General features: G+C 43.6%; 1 protein-coding gene across 1 annotated transcript in view; it reads left to right on the top strand.

Moving 5' to 3' along the window:
* Positions 1-1468: 1468 nt before the first annotated feature.
* Positions 1469-22023, top strand: part of uvssa (UV-stimulated scaffold protein A) — a 24805-nt gene continuing 4250 nt past the window's right edge. Inside the window, exons 1-12 of the mRNA XM_023992251.2 lie at positions 1469-1560; positions 1772-1897; positions 2000-2330; positions 2415-2535; positions 2684-3067; positions 3640-3749; positions 5746-5874; positions 16113-16218; positions 20116-20314; positions 20499-20639; positions 20969-21152; positions 21336-21447. Coding sequence (XP_023848019.1) covers positions 1788-1897; positions 2000-2330; positions 2415-2535; positions 2684-3067; positions 3640-3749; positions 5746-5874; positions 16113-16218; positions 20116-20314; positions 20499-20639; positions 20969-21152; positions 21336-21447 — 1927 coding nt within the window. The 5' untranslated portion in view covers positions 1469-1560; positions 1772-1787. The remainder of the gene's footprint in view (positions 1561-1771; positions 1898-1999; positions 2331-2414; positions 2536-2683; positions 3068-3639; positions 3750-5745; positions 5875-16112; positions 16219-20115; positions 20315-20498; positions 20640-20968; positions 21153-21335; positions 21448-22023) is intronic.

Raw genomic sequence — 22023 nt, 5'->3', positions numbered from 1 at the left:
GATATCAATAATAAGCAGTGGTGTAATGTACTTTAAAAAAATACTTTAAAGTACTACTTAAGTAGTTTTGGAGGATATCTGTCCTTTACTATTTATATTTTTGGAAACTTTTACTTCACTACATTCCTAAAGAAAACAATGTACTTTCTACTCCATGCATTTTCCCTGACACCCAAAAGTGCTCGTTACATTTTGACAGGAAAATGGTCCTATTCACACACTTATCAAGAGAACATCCCTGGTCATCCCTACTGCCTCTGATCTGGCGAACTCACTAAACACAAATGCTTTGTTTGTAAATTATGTTGGAATGTGCCCCTGGCTATCCGTAAATAAAATAAAAACAAGAAAATTGTGCCGTCTGGTTTGTTTAATATAAGGAAGTTTAAATTATTTATACTTTTACTTTTGATACTTAAGTACATTTAAAACCAAATACTTTTAGACTTTTACAAAAGTAGTATTTTACTGGGTGACTCACTTTTACTTGAGTCATTTTCTATTAAGGTAAATTTACTTTTACTCAAATATGACAATTGAGTACTTTTTCCACCACTAATAATTTGTGATATCCGTATCGCCGTAGACTACACCACTGCTGTCAGCCGGGACTCAAGTATGACAATTGAGTACTTTTCCCACCACTAATAATTTGTGATATCCGTATCGCCGTAGACTACACCACTGCTGTCAGCCTTACCAAGCGTTTATTCAAATTTGATCGTCTTTGGATGCCGACCGAAGTCGCAACATTGGAAGACATAGCTCAGACTGTAGCCTACAAAAGCCTATTGCTGCTCTTTTCCCGCGATCCATCAAATACATTTGGTGTGTCATCATAGTGGTCAATGACTTGTGGTCAGACTCGCTCAGGTGGAACAAACTTAAATTTGCGCCTTTTTTCAATGCTGATTTGAATGTCATTAAGAAAACAGAAAAGTTACAAAGATTGTTTTTCGCAAACATCCTCTGAATTTATAAGTAATCCTCGAAGTAATGATCTAGTTTTTCAAAAGCATCTAATCTGATAATGTTTTTGCTGGTAACGTAAAATATTACAGTTACCATTTTTTGGTAATCCATTACATGTAACGGATAACATGTAATCAGTTACTCCCCAACCCTGCAAGTACTTCTCTGCAGCTGCCACCACTACATATATTTTCTGTGATTTACGTTCCATTCCTGCAGTACAGTTAATAATAACCAGTGCTATGAACGCTAAAACAACCTGAAGCATCTATCATAGGGATCCTCTCGGGATATTGTGTCCTACTGAAGGCGCAGAAAATTCCTGACCGGAAGTCACTGTGTTTTGTTTGAAGCAGCTGATTGGCTAGGGCTGGGCGACGCATGCTCAGCATGACAGGCATTTAGGAGGAGCTAGCTAGCTGTCTTTGCTACAGACCTTGCTACAGTAGCTAGAAGACCAGACACTGTAGCAGCCAGCAATGTCTTTCATAAGCTCACAATTATGAATTATGATTAAATACGACTGTCGTGAATTCTTCATAAAATATTTTGAAAGGAAATCTATGTGGACGTACTGTACTGGAGTTAGTATGTGTCTCGCTCGTGAAGTGGTCTTTGCCTACGTATTTGCCAGCTAGCATATAGCTAGTTTGTTTTATCTAGTCTCTTTAAATGCCATTAGCTACCACTTTAATTCAAGTATACCCAGGGGTGTCACCGTTGGCTTAGTTAGCTACATTGCTTTTTACATTTGTGCTAATTTGCATACTACCGTTACTGTTCGTGGTTTATCTCCCAGCGCTTCAGGTAAAAGGATGGAACACGCACAACGAGATAAGTTGTCAGAGCTCGTGGAAGAGTTGACCACATCTGGGGAACCACAACTAAATCCAAATAAACTGAAGGAAGTGAAAAAGATATGCAAGTAGGAAGTTCTTTCCTATAGCTAATTTACTTATTCCGCTTCAACTTTACATACAAATGAGTACAATTTTAATTCTGTCAAACACAACTTCTCCTCTAACAGAGTTTCCAACGACTACATTGAGCACTTCTACCACCTGACCATGACGCAGCTGGCCCAGGAGCATGCCGAGATCCGCCTGTCAGCCTTCCAGATGGTCAGTGAACTCTTCACACGCTCACACCACTTCAGGGTCCTGCTGGTGGACAACTTCCAGGAGTTTCTGGACCTGACAGTGGAGACGGACTCAGATGAGCCTCTGCCACCACCCAAAGAGGTGGCCCGAAAGCTGAAGACCATTGCCATCAAAACTGTGCAAGAATGGCAGGCCACTTACGGAGAAGCCTATAAGAAACTGGCCTTGGGCTACCACTTTCTCAAGCAGGTTAAAAAGGTAAGAAGGATGATTACCCGTATTATATAATTTTAAAGGTCACAGTAAAACAAGTAAATGAAGTGCTGTTTGTGTTCCTTTCAGGTGGACTTTCATGATGTTCAGGCCAGAACACTAGCTGAGAGGAAACGAGAGGAGGAGAGACAGAAAAGACTGGAGAGGATTTATAAAGACAAAGTTGAAAAGGCCACCAAGGAAATGGAAGGTGCACACCTTACATATTATTACTATTGTTTTTATTATCATTATAATAATTATATTGTATCACTTCCTTTATACACCAGGTTCAGGGTTTTCATGCATTGAGTGTAGTTAATGTCTAACTTTTCTGTGTTGTTGTTGCTTCTTCTCAGATGCCTCAGAAGAGATTGAAGAGTGTCTTACAGAGATAAACAACTGCATGAAGTTGCTTCTGCCTGTAGAGTTTGACCTCAGTGACCTAGATACCTCAACCCCAGCCAATAATTCAACCGTTTCTGTCTCTTCTGTGCCTAATGAGAAGACTAGCACCTCCAGTGACCTAGACGAACAGCCCTGTTGTAGTAAAGACCTGGAGCTCCAGAGGGAACCCAAGAATCCAGAGACAAGTACAGCAACGAAAACCAATGAGGAGAAGGAGGAAGAGGATCCTAGTGATGAAGACAGCGATATGGAGGATGTTCTGGAAGAAGATGCATTCATACGCAACACAGGACTCATATCTCACAAATACAGCCTGGACCTGAACCTCTCCACAGGTGAGTAGTCACTCACATCTATAGGAACCCACGTAACCTTTAACCTCTCCACAGGTGAGTAGTCACTCACACAGGACAGTTAGACCTATAGGAACCCACGTAACATTTAAAACCTCTCCACAGGTGAGTAGTCACTCACACAGGACAGTTACATCTATAGGAACCCACATAACCTTTAACCTCTCCACAGGTGAGTAGTCACTCACACAGGACAGTTAGACCTATAGAACCCACGTACGCTTTAACCTCTCCACAGGTGAGTAGTCACTCACACAGGACAGTACATCTATAGGAACCCACATACCTTTAACCTCTCCACAGGTGAGTAGTCACTCACACAGGACAGTTAGACCTATAGGAACCCACGTAACCTTTAAACTCTCCACAGGTGAGTAGTCACTCACACAGGACAGTTACATCTATAGGAACCACATAACCTTTAACATAATTCTCGAAAGAGTTCTAATCAACACTTCAAAAAGACCACGCTGAATAAGAAGTGCAGTTTTTTTTTAAATGTGCCAGACAGGGAAGGAATGTCACCTTTCAGTACTTTTCCTCAATCCCCACAGATTTAAAGTTAAAGGAGACAGAGGAAAATGAAGCAGTGGTGAACACCATGAAGGACCTGCACAAAATGCTCAGTACTAAACACCTGCCTGTCGTCCAGTACTGGGTTCAGGTAGGGCTTCAAATTCAACTGATTTTCAAAAACATCAAATGAAATTGTATTTGTCACATGCTTATTAGTAAACAAGGTGTAGACTAACAGTGAAATGCTTACTTAAGAATCCGGGTTCGATCCCAGGTTAGGGGAGGGTTTGGCCAGCCCGGGATATCCTTGTCCTATCGCGGTCTAGCGGCTCCTTGTGGCGGGCCGGGCGCATGCACGCTGACACGGTCGCCAGGTGTACGGTGTTTCCTCCGACACATTGGTGCGGCTGGCTTCCGGGTTAAGTGAGCAGTGTGTCAAGAAACATTGCGGCTTGGCAGGTCGTGTTTCGGTGGATGCATGGTTCTCGACCTTCGTCGCTCCTGAGTCTGTACGGGAGTTGCAGCGATGGACAAGACTATAACTACCAATTGGATATCACGAAATTGGGTAGAAAAAGGGGCAAAAAAAATAATCATAGTGACACGAGGAATAAATACCCAGTGAATAACAATACAGAGTAAAACTAACATGGCTATATACAGGGAGTACCAGGTAGTAACATGGCTATATACAGGGAGTACCAGGTAGTAACATGGCTATATACAGGGAGTACCAGGTAGTAACATGGCTATATACAGGGAGTACCAGGTAGTAACATGGCTATATACAGGGAGTGCCAGGTAGTAACATGGCTATATACATGGAGTGCCAGGTAGTAACATGGCTATATAACAGGGAGTACCAGGTAGTAACATGGCTATATACAGGGAGTACCAGGTAGTAACATGGCTAATTACAGGAGTACCAGGTAGTAACATGGCTATATACAGGGAGTACCAGGTAGTAACATGGCTATATACAGAGAGTAACCAGGTAGTAACATGGCTATATACAGGGAGTACCAGGTAGTAAATGGCTATATACAGGGAGTACCAGGTAGTAACATGGCTATATACAGGGAGAACCGGTAATAACATGGCTATATACAGGGAGTACCAGGTAGTAACATGGCAATATACAGGGAGTACCAGGTAGTAACAAGGCTATATACAGGGAGTACCAGGTAGTACAAGGCTATATACAGGGACAAACCAGGTAGTAACATGGCTATATACAGGGAGAACCAGGTAGTAACATGGCTATATACAGGGAGTACCAGGTAGTAACATGGCTATATACAGGGAGTACCAGGTAATAACATGGCTATATACAGGGAGTACCAGTACCTAGTCGATGTGCAGGGGTACGAGGTAATTGAGGTAGATATGTACATATAGGTAGGGGTAAAATGACTAGGCAACAGGAATAATAAATGACAGTAGCAGCAGCCTATGTTTGTAAGTGTGTGTGTGTGTGTGTTGGGGTGTCAGTCTGAGTGTGTGGTTCCAGACTTGGTGCACTGGTACCACTTGCTGTGCGGTAGCAGAGAGAACTTGGGTGGTTGGAGTCTTTGACAACTTTTTGGCCCTTCCTCTGACACCACCTGGTATAGAGGTCCTGGATGGCAGGGAGCTCTGCCTCTGTGATGTACTGGGCCGTACTCACCACCCTCTGTAGCGCCTTGCATTAGCTTTGAAGTTGCCGTACCAAGCAGTGATGTAGCCAGCCAAGATGCTCTCTATCATCAAACATGGATAAACCAAAATAATGGTCCTTTAGGACCTGTGTACATGTTCCAGGACAGCTTGATAGTAATGTTGATACTATTTAGGACCTGTGTACATGTTCCAGGACAGCTTGATAGTAATTTGATACTATTTAGGACCTGTGTACATGTTCCAGGACAGCTTGATAGTAATGTTGATACTATTTAGGACCTGTGTACATGTTCCAGGACAGCTTGATAGTAATGTTGATACTATTTAGGACCTGTGTACATGTTCCAGGACAGCTTGATAGTAATGTTGCATACTATTTAGGACCTGTGTACATGTTCCAGGACAGCTTGATAGTAATGTTGATACTATTTAGGACCTGTGTACATGTTCCAGGACAGGCAAAAAGTTGAATACTTTCTCCCAAGGTTTTCACCAAGGCGGGTGTGCCAGAACCGCTCCTCAGACGTGCCATAGACTTGAAGTCGTCACTGGAGAGAGCTCTCCAGAAACATGAAGACCTGCACATTGACTACAAGGCCAGGCATCGCAGAGTGGTGAGTACAATGAAAACATTATTTAGCAAGAAGGGCAGGTGTCAAGCAATAGAGTAATTTGCAAGAAATCCAGATCATATTTTTCTTTGCATGCATTCGTCCTTTTTACTGTCCAGTTGTTGATGTGACTTCTCAGCCTGGTTGCAAGTATATATTTTTACCAGCAGATGGCACTATTTCACAACGTATTACCCACAGAGAGGAAGAAGTTTGCCACTTGCCATACTTTTTTATTTTTATTTAACTAGGCAAGTCAGTTAAGAACAAATTCTTATTTTCAATGACGGCCTAGGAACAGTGAGTTAACTGCCTTGTTCAGGGGCAGAATGACACATTTTTACCCTGTCAGCTCGGGGATTCGATCTTGCAACCTTTCGGTTGCTAGTCCAACGCTCTAACCACTAGGCTACCTGCCTCCCCATACGAGTAGGGAAAGGGGGATACCTAGTCAGTTGTACAACTGAATGCATTCAACTGAAATGTGTCTTCTGCATTTAACCCAACCCCTCTGAATCAGAGAGGTGGCTTAATCGCCATCCATGTTTTCGGTTCCCGGGGAACAGTGGGTTAACGGCCTGGCTCGAGGGGTTGACAACTATCAGTACGGTACTGAGGATCATTTAACAAACGTCAGTGTGCAGATATCTGTGTGTGGTCTGTATTATCCACAGGTAAAATCATTTTTTAAATACAAGTAAGTAGATTGCACTAATGCAGTATGCATCAATTGCTGTGTTTTTAATACAGACATCTTTATCCTCTTCACTTTTACATATTTATGTTCAGATCTTCTCTGAAAACTGTGAAATCCCACATGTTATTGTTATTGATTTTCTCATTGGAAAAAGTGAGCGGCATCATTGACATGTTGTCCATGGCCTCAATACCATTAACACCTGAAGGCAAAAGTCCCTAAAATCTAATTCCATGTTCAGCACTTCTGTAATGTCTTTTATTTTAAATAGTTTCAGGGCCTGGAAGTGGAAGAACCACAGTAGTTGTATTAAAAAAATGAATAGTTGGACATTTGTGCGAGGTATGATAGCGGTATTGAAATGGAACGCATCAGGCTGAGATTAGCACAGCGAGAGAGAATGGAGAGGCAGGGCTTTAGGTATTAATAGACAGAACCATTTCTCTCCCTCTCTGGAATACTACGCATACCTAGCAGTTATGAGACTCATCATTATGACACCTGATGTCCCTTTTTAACTGGGCAGGGAGAGCGAGCGAGAGCGTTGCGTTTGAGGGAACGCGGAGAAGTGACAGTGACAGAGCGCCATACTGCTACCTGTAAAGGTTTATCACTGTCAGACAACATTTCCAATGCCGTGTGATAAAGCAACAACTTAAAGTCCTTTATCATAATTAGTTTTTCCTTTTTACCCTTAAAAGCATTTCATTACTGTATTCGTTTTATCGGGGCTCTGACAAGGATGTGATTGCTTTTTCGACTCAATAAACCCGTGCTGATTGGGAGTAAAATTGAGAAATCCAAAAGGTAAAGATGGTAGTTTAGCTGCTTCTCACTCCACTGACATAAAAACATAGACGTGAAGTCAAGGAACAAAGTAATTACCAAAACAACTCAACCCTTAATAGCCTTGTAGTTAGTATATTTGTATGGCTTCAGCCTGCAGGACTACACTACATTGTACCTCCTCACAGTTGCATAACATAACACAGAAACATTTATGAGATCCAATCATGGATTTGGATAATTTATGTTACGTTTTAATTATATGTTGCGTTAATTCTCTATCGGGCTTCAGTGAGTACAACAGAAAGCAAAGTATGCTTGTTTTAAACGTATCCATGAAAACTGCTTTAATTAAAATGTACTCTTGACATCAATTTGATATTTGATTGAGCAATCCATACTCCATGTAGGACCCACTTCTCCATCCTAGTCCTATTGTAAATGAAAGGGCCAAACCTTAACCCACATCCAGACTGAGTGCCTGCTGTACTGCAGTATCCCTCTTCCTCCAGCAGTATCCCTCTTCTTCTAGCAGTATCCTTCTTCCAGCAGTACCCCTCCTCTCTCTCTCTCTCTGTCTGCTGGCAGTGGCACCCATTTGATAAATGGAAGAGGTGGATGTGTCTGACACCAGCACTCTGCAGCTGGCTGGATCTCATTTAAGCACCTTTAATTATTGGTCACTGAGGTTTATGGTAAAGAAGGGAGTATTTGTAAAGCAGGCACCTTTTCAACCCCCTCCCCACACGTTGAACATGCAGCATGGGATGAATATTGCGTTGTTTACCCAGATAAGGCATCTTATCAGGACCAGGAGGAAGAGCAGTAATTGATGTCTCTCTGTTTTTCACATTGGGAAACTGGAGATAAACAGAGAGAGTCTTTCCCCCTGCCTGTTCTGTGCTTCATCCTCACCTGATCAGGCCGTGTGTACAATATCTACAGACTGACTGGTATTAATGTTAGCACCACTCCACACTCTGTCTGGGAGCTAACGGAGAGGCTTGGCAGGCCTAGTCTGTCTTCACCCTCTGCACTCCTGATCCACACTGACCACTGATCTGTACAGGGTTCAGTCAAGCACATGATCACTCATTTGAGATCAGTAAGCAGGATAACTGTTGTTATATCCCCGAATGTCATTATCTTTATGATGTTCAGAGACTGGGCCTATTTAATGTGAACCACTTTCAGCATGCATTTATCTAGACATAGTTCAAATATATTCATCAGATGGGCTAAGTAATAGTCTCATCATCCTATGATTGCGCCCGTGTCACGTCGCTGGTTGGCCCACTCTGCCTGTTCCAGACGTTCAGGATAAAGACATTGGGGAAGCTGACAGTGTCGTTTGGAGGATGTAGACATATATAACTTCATCTGTCAGGTGACCTGGCGGTCCCCTCCAGGATGAGGTCCCGGGGGAGGCCCCTAAGGGGCCCTCATTAGTGTATCCCCCAGACACCCAGTCCGGTAGTAGGTCTGGAATATGGACCATTTACTATTGGCTGGTACCTATCTCCACGTCCCCAAAGCATCCCTCAGTCCCCCTTCTGTTTGTCTTCATGTCAGATCCTCTCCCTCCCGTTGAATCTTATTTACCCAATAGGCCTTTTCTCACTTCATTACTTTATGACAGAAACTCTTTTTATCAAATGCTGCTACAAAGTACCACATAGTATTTGGACATGGCTCTTGACCACAGAACCAATCGAATAGTAGCTAGGCTATATATGCATGGTGGAAATACTCATTAACATCAATCACTATGTGACTGGAAATGCTTTCCAAGACCAAAGCACATTTTGCGTCAGGCTACATTTTCTTATGTAAAGAAAGTAAATGCATTTAAATGATTCTTGCATTAAAGCCTTTACAATCTTCACAGAACACATTCTCCCTCCACAGTAATGCATAATGTAATATACTGAGGAGATGGTGTCTGTCTGTCTGTCTGTGGACTTGTGTGTTTCTGAGACTGAATGCTGTCTTACAGCCACAAGGGACAGCCTGGCAGTGAGGGGCATTACATTGTCTGCATAGACAATGGAGGACAACTTAAAGAGTTTTTCACCTCCAGCAGTCTTGAGTGTGTCCTCCGACCGACCGACTCGCAGCGCTTAATTCCATTCCCCTGGCCGGGCATTCCCCTGGCCCAGCCGCCTTGCTCCAGCAGCCCATACACCTGAGTTATTGGTTTGCTGTAATAATTACCTTCCAGTGAGAGTGGATATTAGCATATAAATAGCAGATGAACGAAGGACCATCACAGCTGAGTACATAACATTTTTGGTTTATAAGATTGAATGGGTTTTTAAATGCATAGCCATCAAACTTGCCAAAAGACAAATGAAGTTGAGTTGAGTTGTCTGACGTTGCCTCCTAAGATATTTTTTTTAAAGGATAACAGACTTAAGGAGTACACTGGAGCGGGCGCTTCCCAGGGCACAAAGTCATTGAGATTGCTTACACAATTAATTAGACCATAGAAAATATATTGGAGGGCACAGGGAGCACTTTAGCCCCCTGAAGGGTGTTTTTTCCAGTAAGTGGTGGATATATAACCAGAACCTCACCTACACCTTTCACTGGGGGAAGGGACGGAGGTTTGGACATGGCCAATCCATAGTTCACCCTGGATGTTTCAAAGCCAAGTAGCGCTGGGAAGGAATGACACGGCAAATAGCACTGGGAAGGAATGGCACGCCAAGTAGCACTGGGAAGGAATGGCACGCCAAGTAGCACTGGGAAGGAATGACACGCCAAGTAGCTCTGGGAAGGAATGACACGCCAAGTAGCGCTGGGAAGGAATGGCATGCCAAGTAGCACTGGGAAGGAATGACACGCCAAGTAGCACTGGGAAGGAATGACATGGCAAGTAGCACTGGGAAGGAATGACACGCCAAGTAGCACTGGGAAGGAATGGCACGCCAAGTAGGACTGGGAAGGAATGGCACGCCAAGTAAAGCACTGGGAAGGAATGACACGCCAAGTAGCACTGGGAAGGAATGGCACGCCAAGTAGCACTGGGAAGGAATGGCACGCCAAGTAGGACTGGGAAGGAATGGCACGCCAAGTAGCACTGGGAAGGAATGGCACGCCAAGTAGCACTGGGAAGGAATGGCACGCCAAGTAGCACTGGGACAGAATGGCACACCAAGTAGGACTGGGAAGGAATGGCACGCCAAGTAGGACTGGGAAGGAATGGCACGCCAAGTAGCACTGGGACGGAATGGCATGCCAAGTAGCACTGGGAAGGAATGGATCATATTCTTATTTAATGCGCCTGCTTCTGTCTCTAAAATGTATCATGGACACCTTTGCAGATTTTAAATTAGCCTAATTAGGGAAATGTGTATAATTTGATATTTTTTTGAATGAAAAAAGAACACCCATTTTCCTGATTGAATGACATACAATTATTATCTCTGAAATACAAAGGAATAAATAAGTAACAATTAACACCGCAGTTGTAGCCTAAAGCTGCTATATTTGCTATGTAGACCATTCAAGGGAAGATATCCGTATAGTTAACTTAAAATAAAAAATATTATCTAGGGGAACTGTCCTGGAGTATTTTGTAAGAGTGATTTTCTTTATACGTTGTACAGGATAGGAAAAAGGTCTGTTTTTAAATGCAAAGGTGGGGATAAGGGATAGAGCCCATGTTTTAGATAGGCTTGTGTCAGCAAAATGTTTCTCCTCCCCATGCACACCCCTGTATAAGAGTTACAACGCTGCCATCTCAAGATTGCAGTCCTGATTTTATCACTGCAGAATTAAAACTAAAAGAATGTCTGACAACCAGGAATTTCTAGTGGGCTGGTAATATTATTCCATGGGGTTTTAATCTATCAACGGAGAAATAACTGCTTTGGATTAAAGAAGACAACTGGTATAAACAAAATAGCAATCTCCTTTTCCACAATTGCTAGCTACTGGAAATGAAAGACTGTACCTGGGCCTGGAGTAATGTAGAACGTGTGGATTGCACTTTGTCTCCTTTTCCCTGAGTTTGAGGGTGGAATCCGCTAAGTTAGAATAGAGTTTTTAAAGCGATCATTTCTATGGTAAACATTAGGTTGGGGGATTTGGCTGTCTCGTACTTTACCATTGTGGTAACACTTTACACTGTGTCATGACACGTTATAACACGGTCATAACCATGTCATAACAGCTGACATAACTTGTCATAACCTGTAATAATATGGTATTACCACTGTCATGACCCATATATTTACACCTTTTGTGACATATATTGCATTTTATGGCTGGTTATGACACCTACATAAAAGGGTCAAACCCACATTTATTCAAATTAGTTTTTTCCCTGTCAAGAAGTTTCCTTTCGTTTGAAAGTTTGTTTCTTAAATCCTTTGTTGTTGTCATATTTTAAATAACTTGTAGATAATACACTTCATGACACTGTCATGAAGCATTATGACCATCCTGTGTCACTTTACTTGGACTAAAAAAAATACACTATGGCACTGTCAAGAAGCATTATGACCATCATAATCATATAAGCCAGATAGGCCTATCATGTACATGCCTTTATATCAGTCAAAAAGAGGGTGTCTTGTCCTCCTCCTGAGATCTCCTCCTGCATTCATACCAGTCATCAGCAACAGAGCATTGGGGTAGGCGCATGTCTGACATCAATGTGTGCGCAATTACAATGTTAATTTAATATGGTCAATTTCAGAAAATGTTATATAACATAAACATACTGTTGACATGTAGGCTATGATGTAATGGAATGTTTTGCCTTGTGTAGTAGGTTTTGTAGGTTTTTACACTCTTCTGTAGGTGTCATATAACCAGCCATAAAATAACACAATATATGTCACAACAGGTTTCAATATGTGTCATGAACATATTATGATCGCTTTAACAACTCTATTCTAACTTAGCGGATTCTACCCCCAAACAGGGAAAGGGAGAGAGAGTACAAACTAAAGTGTTACCAAATCCATTATTATATTAGAAACCATTATTATATTAGAAACCAGTATCACATTCTATGAAATAGAGGAAAATATCCTTCATTTCTTCAAGTATCATTTCAAAACCATACTGCTCTTTTGCTTTTTTTCTCTCTCTCTCTCTCTCTCTCTCTCTCTCTCTCTCTCTCTCTCTCTCTCTCTCTCTCATATCAGTAATTATGAGTTAATTACTATTTAATCTGATATTGTTGTAATATTATGGGACAATTAAATTGGTCTTCGTGTCTCATAAGCACAAGTGTCTGTTGTATTAAGTGCAGGGCGAAGGATGAGCCACTTATTCACCACCATCTAGCTGGCCTCTCTGAGCAACATGTACATTACTGTGGCTCCTCTCTGAGCAGCATGTACATTACTGTGGCTGCTCTCTGAGCAGCATGTACATTACTGTGGCTGCTCTCTGAGCAGCATGTACATTACTGTGGCCTGCTCTCTGAGCAGTATGTACATTACTGTGGCGCCTGTCTGAGTAGCAGTACATTACTGTGGCTGCTCTCTGAGCAGCAGGTACATTACTGTGGCTGCTCTCTGAGTAGTATGTACATTACTGTGGCTGCTCTCTGAGCAGCAGGTACATTACTGTGGCTGCTCTCTGAGCAGCATGTACATTACTGTGGCTGTCTCTCGAGCAGTATGTACATTACTGTGGCTGCTCTCTGAGCAACATGTACATTACTGTGGCTGCTCTCTGAGCAACATGCACATTACTGTAGCTGCTCTCTGAGCAACATGCACATTATGTGGCTCCTCTCTGAGCAGCATGTACATTACTGTGGCTGCTCTCTGAGCAACATGCACATTACTGTGGCTGCTCTCTGGCAGCATATACATTACTGGGGCTGCTCTCTCTGAGCAGCATGTACATTACTGTGGTTCCTCTCTGAGCAGCATGCACATTACTGTAGCTGCTCTCTGAGCAACATGCACATTACTGTGGCTCCTCTCTGAGCAGCATGTACATTACTGTAGCTGCTCTCTGAGCAACATGCACATTACTGTGGCTGCTCTCTGAGCAGCATATACTTACTGGGGCTGCTGCTCTTGAGCAGACAGGTACATTACTGTGGCTGCTCTCTGAAGCAAGCAGGTACATTACTGTGGCTGCTCTCTGAGCAGCATGACTACTGTGGCTGCTCTCTGAGCAGCAGGTACATTACTGTGGCTTGCTTCTCTGAGCAGCAGGTACATTACTGTGGCTGCTCTCTGAGCAGCAGGTACATTACTGTGGCTGCTCTCTGAGCAGCAGGTACATTACTGTGGCTCGTCTCCCTGTTGAAAGCGATAACAGGGAGTAATTTAGACCTCATCCAAAGACAGTTTAGACCCTAATCTGCCATATTCAACACCGCTCACATGCGGTAATGAAAAATAAAATGAGAGGGGCAATAAGAGAAATAAAAAGCAAGCTTTGATCTACCTGTACTACTTGACATAAAGGTAATCATGAAAGCAATTAAGCTGAATAAATGGAAAGGCGTGCGTGAAACAGTGGCTCATACGTGGCGTGCCCTAGACAAACCAAGGACATGAGAATTATGGGTAATATTTTATGAAAATGACCCCTATATTTAAATGGCATTCTGTTATGCGTTGTAGCGCAGGGAATGGTTAACTACCTTTTTGAGTAAATTAAAAGGCATAAATTCTGTTTAGCGGCGATGCTGGCTTCGCTTCATCCCCCAGGCAGAGCAGAACAGAACAGCCTCCCTTAGAGAGGGGAGGAGGAGGAGGAGAGAAAAAAGCCTTGGGTTGCTTTTCACTTTTCATAAATTCCCCTGCTCGGATTCTATACCCCAAAAATAATTTGCGGCCAAGGCAGCTCATTGTTATTCCGCCATGATTGATGGTGGTCATTTACTCTCCTGGGGAGTTAAGTGCCCCTGTCATTCCTGAAGAGCGTAATTGGGAGGTTCCACAGGTCAGCGCCGGTGACAGTTTTCTCTTTTGATTAGTGTTAGAGTGATAGCAAAACGTACAGGCTGGGTGATAGATGAGCATGTGCAGGTAGAGGCTCCAGGCAGAGGAGAGGAGGAGACCATCACCTCCTGTCCTGAACCATGCACACCACCTTCTTTGTTCTCAGCAGCATCTTCTAACAGACAGGCAGACATGGACACGGTGGCCACTCATCTATACCAGCATCAGTTTAGTTTCATCCAACTCATGCCCTGTTGTCTGAGAAGTGGGACGTAATAAATAGTCAAGTACACAGCCTGAGTAATCAGACTTGGGGGGTTTATTTGGTAGTGATTATGGTTGGAAGCCTAATACCTAGGCCGGTGGTTACCACCTAGTCCTCTCAGCTCTTGTTGAGTAGATCTCCCGAAAGCGATTGTGTTGAGGAAATACAGCTGGCTGGCTCAGAGGTGAGAGCCCTCCATATCGCTTGGTGACCCGGACTTTCTCTGACTAGCCTGTCTCGGGTTCCTTATCAGCTCCGCACACAGACACCTCTCCCACACCTGTGAATCAGGGCCACAGTACACTTATCGCTCCATCTGTTGGACAGCCTATTGCTTCCAACAGTTTTATTTCCTCTTCTTTCAGGAATAAAGGATAGGCTAAGATTTGGGTATTAGGTGAGTGGATTGGCCAGAACAGAGAGGTGCTTATGTGCAAACTGGGGAAGGGTGGGTAGTTGAGCAAATGTATCTAAAGGTTAACAACAGCCTTTAGATACCTTTACAACTAATACATGTTGTCTTTTCAGATCATTTGTAAACTTTTAAGTTGTCTGTTTGAAAAGCACTACCTTAGTCAATCATATTGTATCAATTACAGTTACTGGTGAAAAATAACTAAGTTGCCTCCTGGAGAAACTCTATGTAAATCTCCCTCTCTGTCTCCCTTAACCTCAATGACAAAATTAACTAAACAAGCGCTGTTATACGCACTGACAATTAGATGGCACAGTGGTCAAATAAACCACTACGTCAAAAGGAAGCGGAAAAAAATTGGATGTGGTCAAGTGGAAATTCCATTAAGGCTTTGAATTAAAATGTGAAGACGTCCCACGTTACTGCCGAGTTAGCCGTTCGGGCGCTGTAAATCTTGTGAACACCCTGAGGGCCGTGGGGGATACCATTTGAGTGATAATCAGCAACCGGGGAACTGCTGATGAGGTCCTAATTCCTCTGTAACCTGTCTGCAAACAAACACAGAGACAGCAGAGAGGAGAGGGGGTAGGGGACTTGAGGAAGACGGGGGACTTGAGGAAGACGGGGGACTTGAGGAAGACTGGGAGAGAAGAGAGTCTCGGTTTACTTCTAGTGATGCAGGGGCATGGAGAATACGGACGGTGCTGTTTGATTATTGTGGTCCTAGGAAGAGGCCTAGTTTTATGTTAGGCAAGTAAGGATAGTCTTTCTCATGTATTGTTAGCTTATAATAAAATGTCTAACTAGCTACATTGCATTACCATTTAGTAGTTTATTTTATTTTTAACCTTTTATTTAACTAGGCAAGTCAGTTAAGAACAAATTCTTATTTACAATGACGGCCTACACCGGCCAAACCCAGACGACGCTGGGCCAATTGTATGCCGCCCTATGGGACTCCCAATCACGGCCGGTTGTGATACAGCCTGGATTCGAACCAGGGTGTCTGTAGTGACGCACTAGATGCAGTGCCCGCACTAGATGCAGTGCCTGCGCCACTCGGGAGCCCGAATGGTGAAGCGGTCCTTTCCATAGTCAGTCAACCATGTTGAGCTGACCCTGTACTTACAAAGACACCCTCTTCCCATCCACTAGATGAAAGCGCCGGAGGGCAGTGATGACGACGATGATGACTTTGAGGAGGTTCCGGAGAAGGAGGGTTTTGAACCCCACATTCCAGACCATCTACGGGAGGAGTACGGTGAGTTTGCTCAGCTGCAGAGGACCAGGGGCAGGTGCATACACAACAGGGTCACAGCCATACAAACAGCATCTGAGAAGAGCATAATGAAGAGTAATCCCAGTAAGCTCTCACCCTCGCCTCAGGATATCACCACACACACATCACATACTATTGATTGGATTGGTTCAGATAAACATGAGGAAGGTGCCAAAGAATGCCTCTAAAAGCTGGTTTGTTTGTAGAGTGATTGTTTAAAGCCCAACGTGTGCAGTTTTGGTAAAGGTTGTAGGTTAGGACTCAGGCACGTTCCTGGCTCAGGCACGTTCCTGGCTGGTTTTAACTTCAGATGTTCAAAAGTACTTCAGCATTGTACTCAATTATCCAAACTGCTCACCAATGGTAAGTAACATAATTGCTAATTTACCTGTGCTAAATCCCCTTATATGATTTATGACCAATGTTCTATAAAATGTCTTCCATCGCTGACAGCAAACCGGTTTGTTCCAGTTCTATAGCCAGAAGTTCATTTTCCCAGTCTGTGTAATTGCTAATGGCCTCAAGATTGATATATGGTTGCAAGGCTGTAACAAAACGTGCCATGCACAGAGGTCAGAGGTTGTCTGTAATGCAAGTGGATTATAACAGCCTTGTCTCCAACTGACACTATGTCATAATAGTTGACAAAGGGGCAATCTGCAATTGCTACATCCATTTTTTTACTTTCAAATTAGTGATATACACCAATTGATTCTTGAAGAATATAACTTCAAAATGCCTCATGCTTAGTTCAATTGTCATACTCCATCAGAACCCAAAATATAAGCTTGTTGTCTTTTTTTGTAAGCAATGCAAACACTGTATAGCCTCAAAACATGTTTAAAACTGTCATTTTGTTCTCAGGGATGGTCAGTCCTCGCATCCGAAGCTCTGTCTATGAATTTGAGTGGTTACGTTTTTCCAGCTCCATCCCTCAGCTGTTTACCAAAACAGAGGCGGGGCTGACCGCTTTGTTGTTGTTTGAACTGAAGATTTCTCCTTTTATACCTGCTGGCTAAAGAAGTTCAAATTGAATCCTTTCTGGACATGTGATCAAAGACATCTTGTTTCAATATACATTGAGTGCTCAGATTCAGCCTTAAGGTAGCCTAGTGGTTGGAGCGTTGGGCCAGTAACCGAAAGGTTGCTAGATCGAATCCCCGAGCTGACAAGGTAAAAATCTGTCATTCTGCCCTGAACAAGGCAGTTTAACCCACTGTTCCTAGGCCATCATTGTAAATAAGAAACTGATAATAACTGACTTGCCTAGTTAAATAAAGGTTAAATGTAAATAAATTCATGTTTTGGGTTCACATGACATTTTCCACCTAATTCCTCGTCATCACATTTTCAAACGAAACTGACCATGTCACTTTAATTAGATTTGTTATCTGATTAGCCCTAAAACCGTCCTCCTTGTGTGTTGTCCAGTGCCTTGATTGGTTTATTTAATGTTCTTAAAGTGAATAGGAACCAGTCTACAAAGTCTGTAGCATGGCCGGGCAGGCTACTTTGATGAGTGATCTATGAAGTGATCTGTGGAAGCCATGGAAAATTAACAATGCAATGCTGTTAATGAGCTCCTATTAGCCCAGTGCTGTAATTTACAACATCCAACCTACGCCTCATCTCTCTGTAGGGGGGGGGGGGGGTAGACCACAGGGAGTGGGGAGGGAAGAGCATGCTCCCTATCTCTGTAGGGATGGTTAGACACAGGGAGTGGGGAGGGAGAGAGCATGCTCCCTAAGTTTCTGTAGGGGGTTAGACCACAGGGAGTGGGAGGGAGAAGCATGCTCCCTAGTCTCTGTAGGGGGGTTAGACCACAGGGAGTGGGGAGGGGAGGGAGAGACAATGCTCCCTAGTCTCTGTAGGGGGTTTAGACCACAGGGAGTGGGGAGGGAGAGAGCATGCTCCCTAGTCTCTGTAGGGGGTTTAGACCACAGGCAGTGGGGAGGGAGAGAGCATGCTCCCTAGTCTCTGTAGGGGGGTTAGACCACAGGGAGTGGGGAGTGAGAGAGCATGCTCCCTAGTCTCTGTAGGGGGGTTAGACCACAGGGAGTGGGGAGGGAGAGAGCATGCTTCCTAGCACAGCCAGGCTGAGGTGAACTCACACACACACACTCACAAGATTCTTTGTGACTTACATAAGGGATATTTCCTCATTAAATTGGAAGCAGTCCTCCTGGGGGTAAATAATTATGATTTGGTCCCAGAATGAATCTGGCAAAGTAGTGTTTTTAGTGGTACTAAATGTGATGTATTTAGTACCCGTGTTTTGACTGGATCTCTATTGATTTCGGCTTGAGGACTTTAACGGCACGTTGTAGATGTTTCTCCTGGCTGCTTTAGATGTTTTCTCAGATACCTCAGGGATTTAGTACACATGAAGCCAGTCCAATGGAACAAGTCAAAATACAAGATTCAGTTTTAGGACAAAAATAATAATATTTGTAGCCCTGGTGCAATCAACAGTAAAAAATACAAATAAATTAAAGGTAGCTACTCTACTAGGAAAAATATTTTAAGAAAGTAAAATAGAGAGAACATTTTTGTGAATTTGCACACAAAAAATCATTTTAACATTTTAATCTATCAAATACATCAACCCGTTTCTCAGAAAACAACTCTTATTTTCCTCTTGAAACCAAGCTTTGATCCAAAGAGAGAGAAAGAGCTTGGCCTTTCCCTTTCTTTCTCTCTGTCCTCTTTCTCTCTCACTCCTCTTTTTTCTCCATTCTCTCCACTGCTCTTTTATCTATCCCTTTATCCCAGCAGTCCTGTCAGGACGTTATCTCTTTCTCAAATTTACATTTTAATTACAAGGCCTGCTGAACTCAGGAAAATCAATATAGCCACCATTGGCAGCCCAGCGCCGTGTCTCCCTGCTGCTAGACCTCTCTATGTACTATTATTGATTTATCTCTTTAACACCTGCAACTTTATTGCTTCAGACAAATAGCTACCATTTTGGTCAATTTGAACAGAAAAAGAAAGGATTTGGTAGTATTTCACAATTCCTCAGATGGGGTCTTTGCACAGAACGATGCAGTAAGTCAGAGCGATGGAGGACTCTTGGATTAACCCAGGGATAGGCCTACGTCATGCAGGGAATGGGCTCTGATGAGGAAGAAGACTTGTGCCTGTGACCAACATTATATTCTCTTTTATTGTCCTTTTCCCCCTTTTTCTTGTTGGGGGGAATTGTTTAGGTATATTATTTTCACAAATACGTTTGTGTCATTTATAATGTTTATTAATTCCAAAGGATTTTCTAATGTATCTGGTCTGTTACTAGGAGAGGAGATGAAGATGAGGTTAGATGCTTACATGCGTAGCTGTAAGGTAACTCCCACTTTGTCCTCTGCGAGGTAACAACTGCTCTTTAAACATTTTTTATTTATTTGTTTTAATAAGTTTAAGTTGTCCCGGTATGGGGCTGGGGCAGGTGCGGCTTAGAGCAGAGCTGTGATCTCTCTTCCAGCTTTAAGCTCAGTCTGACCCTCATCGAGCCCCTCTACAGCCCCTCTCTGCCCACCCAGGAGGTAACGCACAGCGGCAGAGCATCTCCTCCACCTCTCCCTGCCCTGGCCTTCACTTCATAACTGTGTTAACATTACCTACAGCAGGGTGGGCAACATCTCCAGGCTTCAGGGCCAGATGGGGATTTAGACATTCAGTGGACGGCCAGTGTGTTTAAGAGGAGAGTCGTATGTTTTCCAAGAGGCTAGGAAAATAAGTAGCTGTTCCACAAGACTATCTGAGCTGAGTAGTGAGCACACAGCACTAAAGCAGTAGAATGTGCTTGATAAATCCGTACATATAAAAAGTATTTGGAAGTTCTTGATGTAATATGTAACGTATGGACACTGGTCATTCCAGGTTTAGAGCTGTCCCCCTCTACCTCTGTGGCCAGTAAGAAGCCGGTGCAGCCTCCAGTGAAGTGTCCTGCAACAGGAGCCTCTCACACCCTCTCCAGACCCAGGAAGAGAGCCACTGACGAGGAGCAGGACCCCACCTGTGCAGCCGCCACACTCCGCCTCTTCAAGCAGCGCCTCCTACCCCAGCCACCTAGCACCAGGTGACCCCTCCCTGCTTCACTTCATAGCTCTAGATGTTTATTGCACTGTTCTATTTCAACTCCCTTGTGTCGTTCCACATGAATTGGGATTTGGGACGGCTACTTTGGAAATATGTCTGTCTCGACCAAAGAGAAGAACCACAGCCTCAACGACTTGTGACTGCTGTTTTCCATCTCTCTCTAGCTCTGCAGCAGGAGGTCATGTGGACCCCACATACCAGGCTAGTGACCCCAGTGAGGACAGGGACAAAGCTCCAGTCATCCCCTTCGGTCTGGACCTCTACTACTGGGGAGAGGAGCAACCCACTGCAGGCAAAATCATCAAGTACATACAGACTCCCAACTTCCTCCATGACTAACATGCTTTATTGAGTATACGTTGAAATGGAACTACTGCACAGAACTGAACTTTTCACTAAGTTTTCATTTGGTGTTGATATGGCCACTAGAGAGCACTATTGTATGTTCAGAGTCACTGTAAAGCTGTTATTAGAGATGAACAGTGTTATAAGTTCTGAAAAGAGACTCTCCCATAATACTTCTGACTAAATTCTCAGCTAATAGCTATAACATTGCTACAGATTGATATTAGTAAAGAGCAGGTCCGTGTACATGGACAGTTCTTCACACCCCTCCCTCTATCCTGGTGTCCAGGAATAGCTCCCAGCACCAGTTCTGGGTTCCCAACGAGGTAGAGGAAGAGGTGGAGAATAAGGAGCTGGCTGCCCAGATGAAGTCCAGGTACATCACGTTCGCTGGCCGCTTCCAGCCCGTCAAGCACAGGTGCAAAACCCCCATGCCCAACGGAGCCCTCTGTGAACGCCAGGACCGAGTCAAGGTGAGCGTTTAAGTTTTTGGTGAAAGTATTACAATTGTCATTGTAATTTCTATTTTTGTATATATTCTATTGGTAATACGTTTAGATACCAGTAAGTGAGGCTTTGCAGTTAGTCAGAATTAGAGTGAAAGTGACGTGTAGAGGATCGTTGTTGATGAGGCCACGAATGTCTGATTCCCATAGTGTCCTTTCCATGGGCTGATCATCCCACGAGACGAGCTGGGAAAACCCACCAATCCAGAGGACGTTGTGCGGCTGGAGAAAGAGGAGTGGAAACGTAGAGAGGACCAGCCTGGTGAGGGACATAAGAGGGGTCCTATTAGAAACTTCAATTCCAAAAAACTACAACTGAAAAAACCCTTTGTGTAATTATCTAGCTCACAACAGACACTGTAATGAAAGTAATATGCTAAAAGAAATCTGATGGCGTTGATAGGTTCCCTTTCATAAAGGTCTTACCAATATCTGCCCTGTGCAGTGGCAGCTCTCTCTGGTCTAGTCTGTGGTAAAGAAGGAGAGATAATGGAAACACTTCCTGCTTCTGACTCCTCCCCCAGAACTCTCCATCACTCCCAGACCCAGGCTCCCTCAAAACTGTCCATCACTCCCAGGCTCCCTCAAAATTGTCCATCACTCCCAGGCTCCCTCAGAACTGTCCATCACTCCCAGGCTNCTGTCCATCACTCCCAGGCTCCCTCAAAATTGTCCATCACTCCCAGGCTCCCTCAGAACTGTCCATCACTCCCAGGCTCCCTCAGAACTATCCATCACTCCCAGGCTCCCTCAAAACTGTCCGTCACTCCCAGGCTCCCTCAAAACTGTCCAACACTCCCAGGCTCCCTCAAAACTGTCCATCACTCCCAGGCTCCCT

Source organism: Salvelinus sp. IW2-2015, linkage group LG8 (genome assembly GCF_002910315.2).
Source record: "Salvelinus sp. IW2-2015 linkage group LG8, ASM291031v2, whole genome shotgun sequence".
Classification (NCBI taxonomy): domain Eukaryota; kingdom Metazoa; phylum Chordata; class Actinopteri; order Salmoniformes; family Salmonidae; genus Salvelinus; species Salvelinus sp. IW2-2015.
This window is presented reverse-complemented; position numbering and strand designations above follow the sequence as displayed.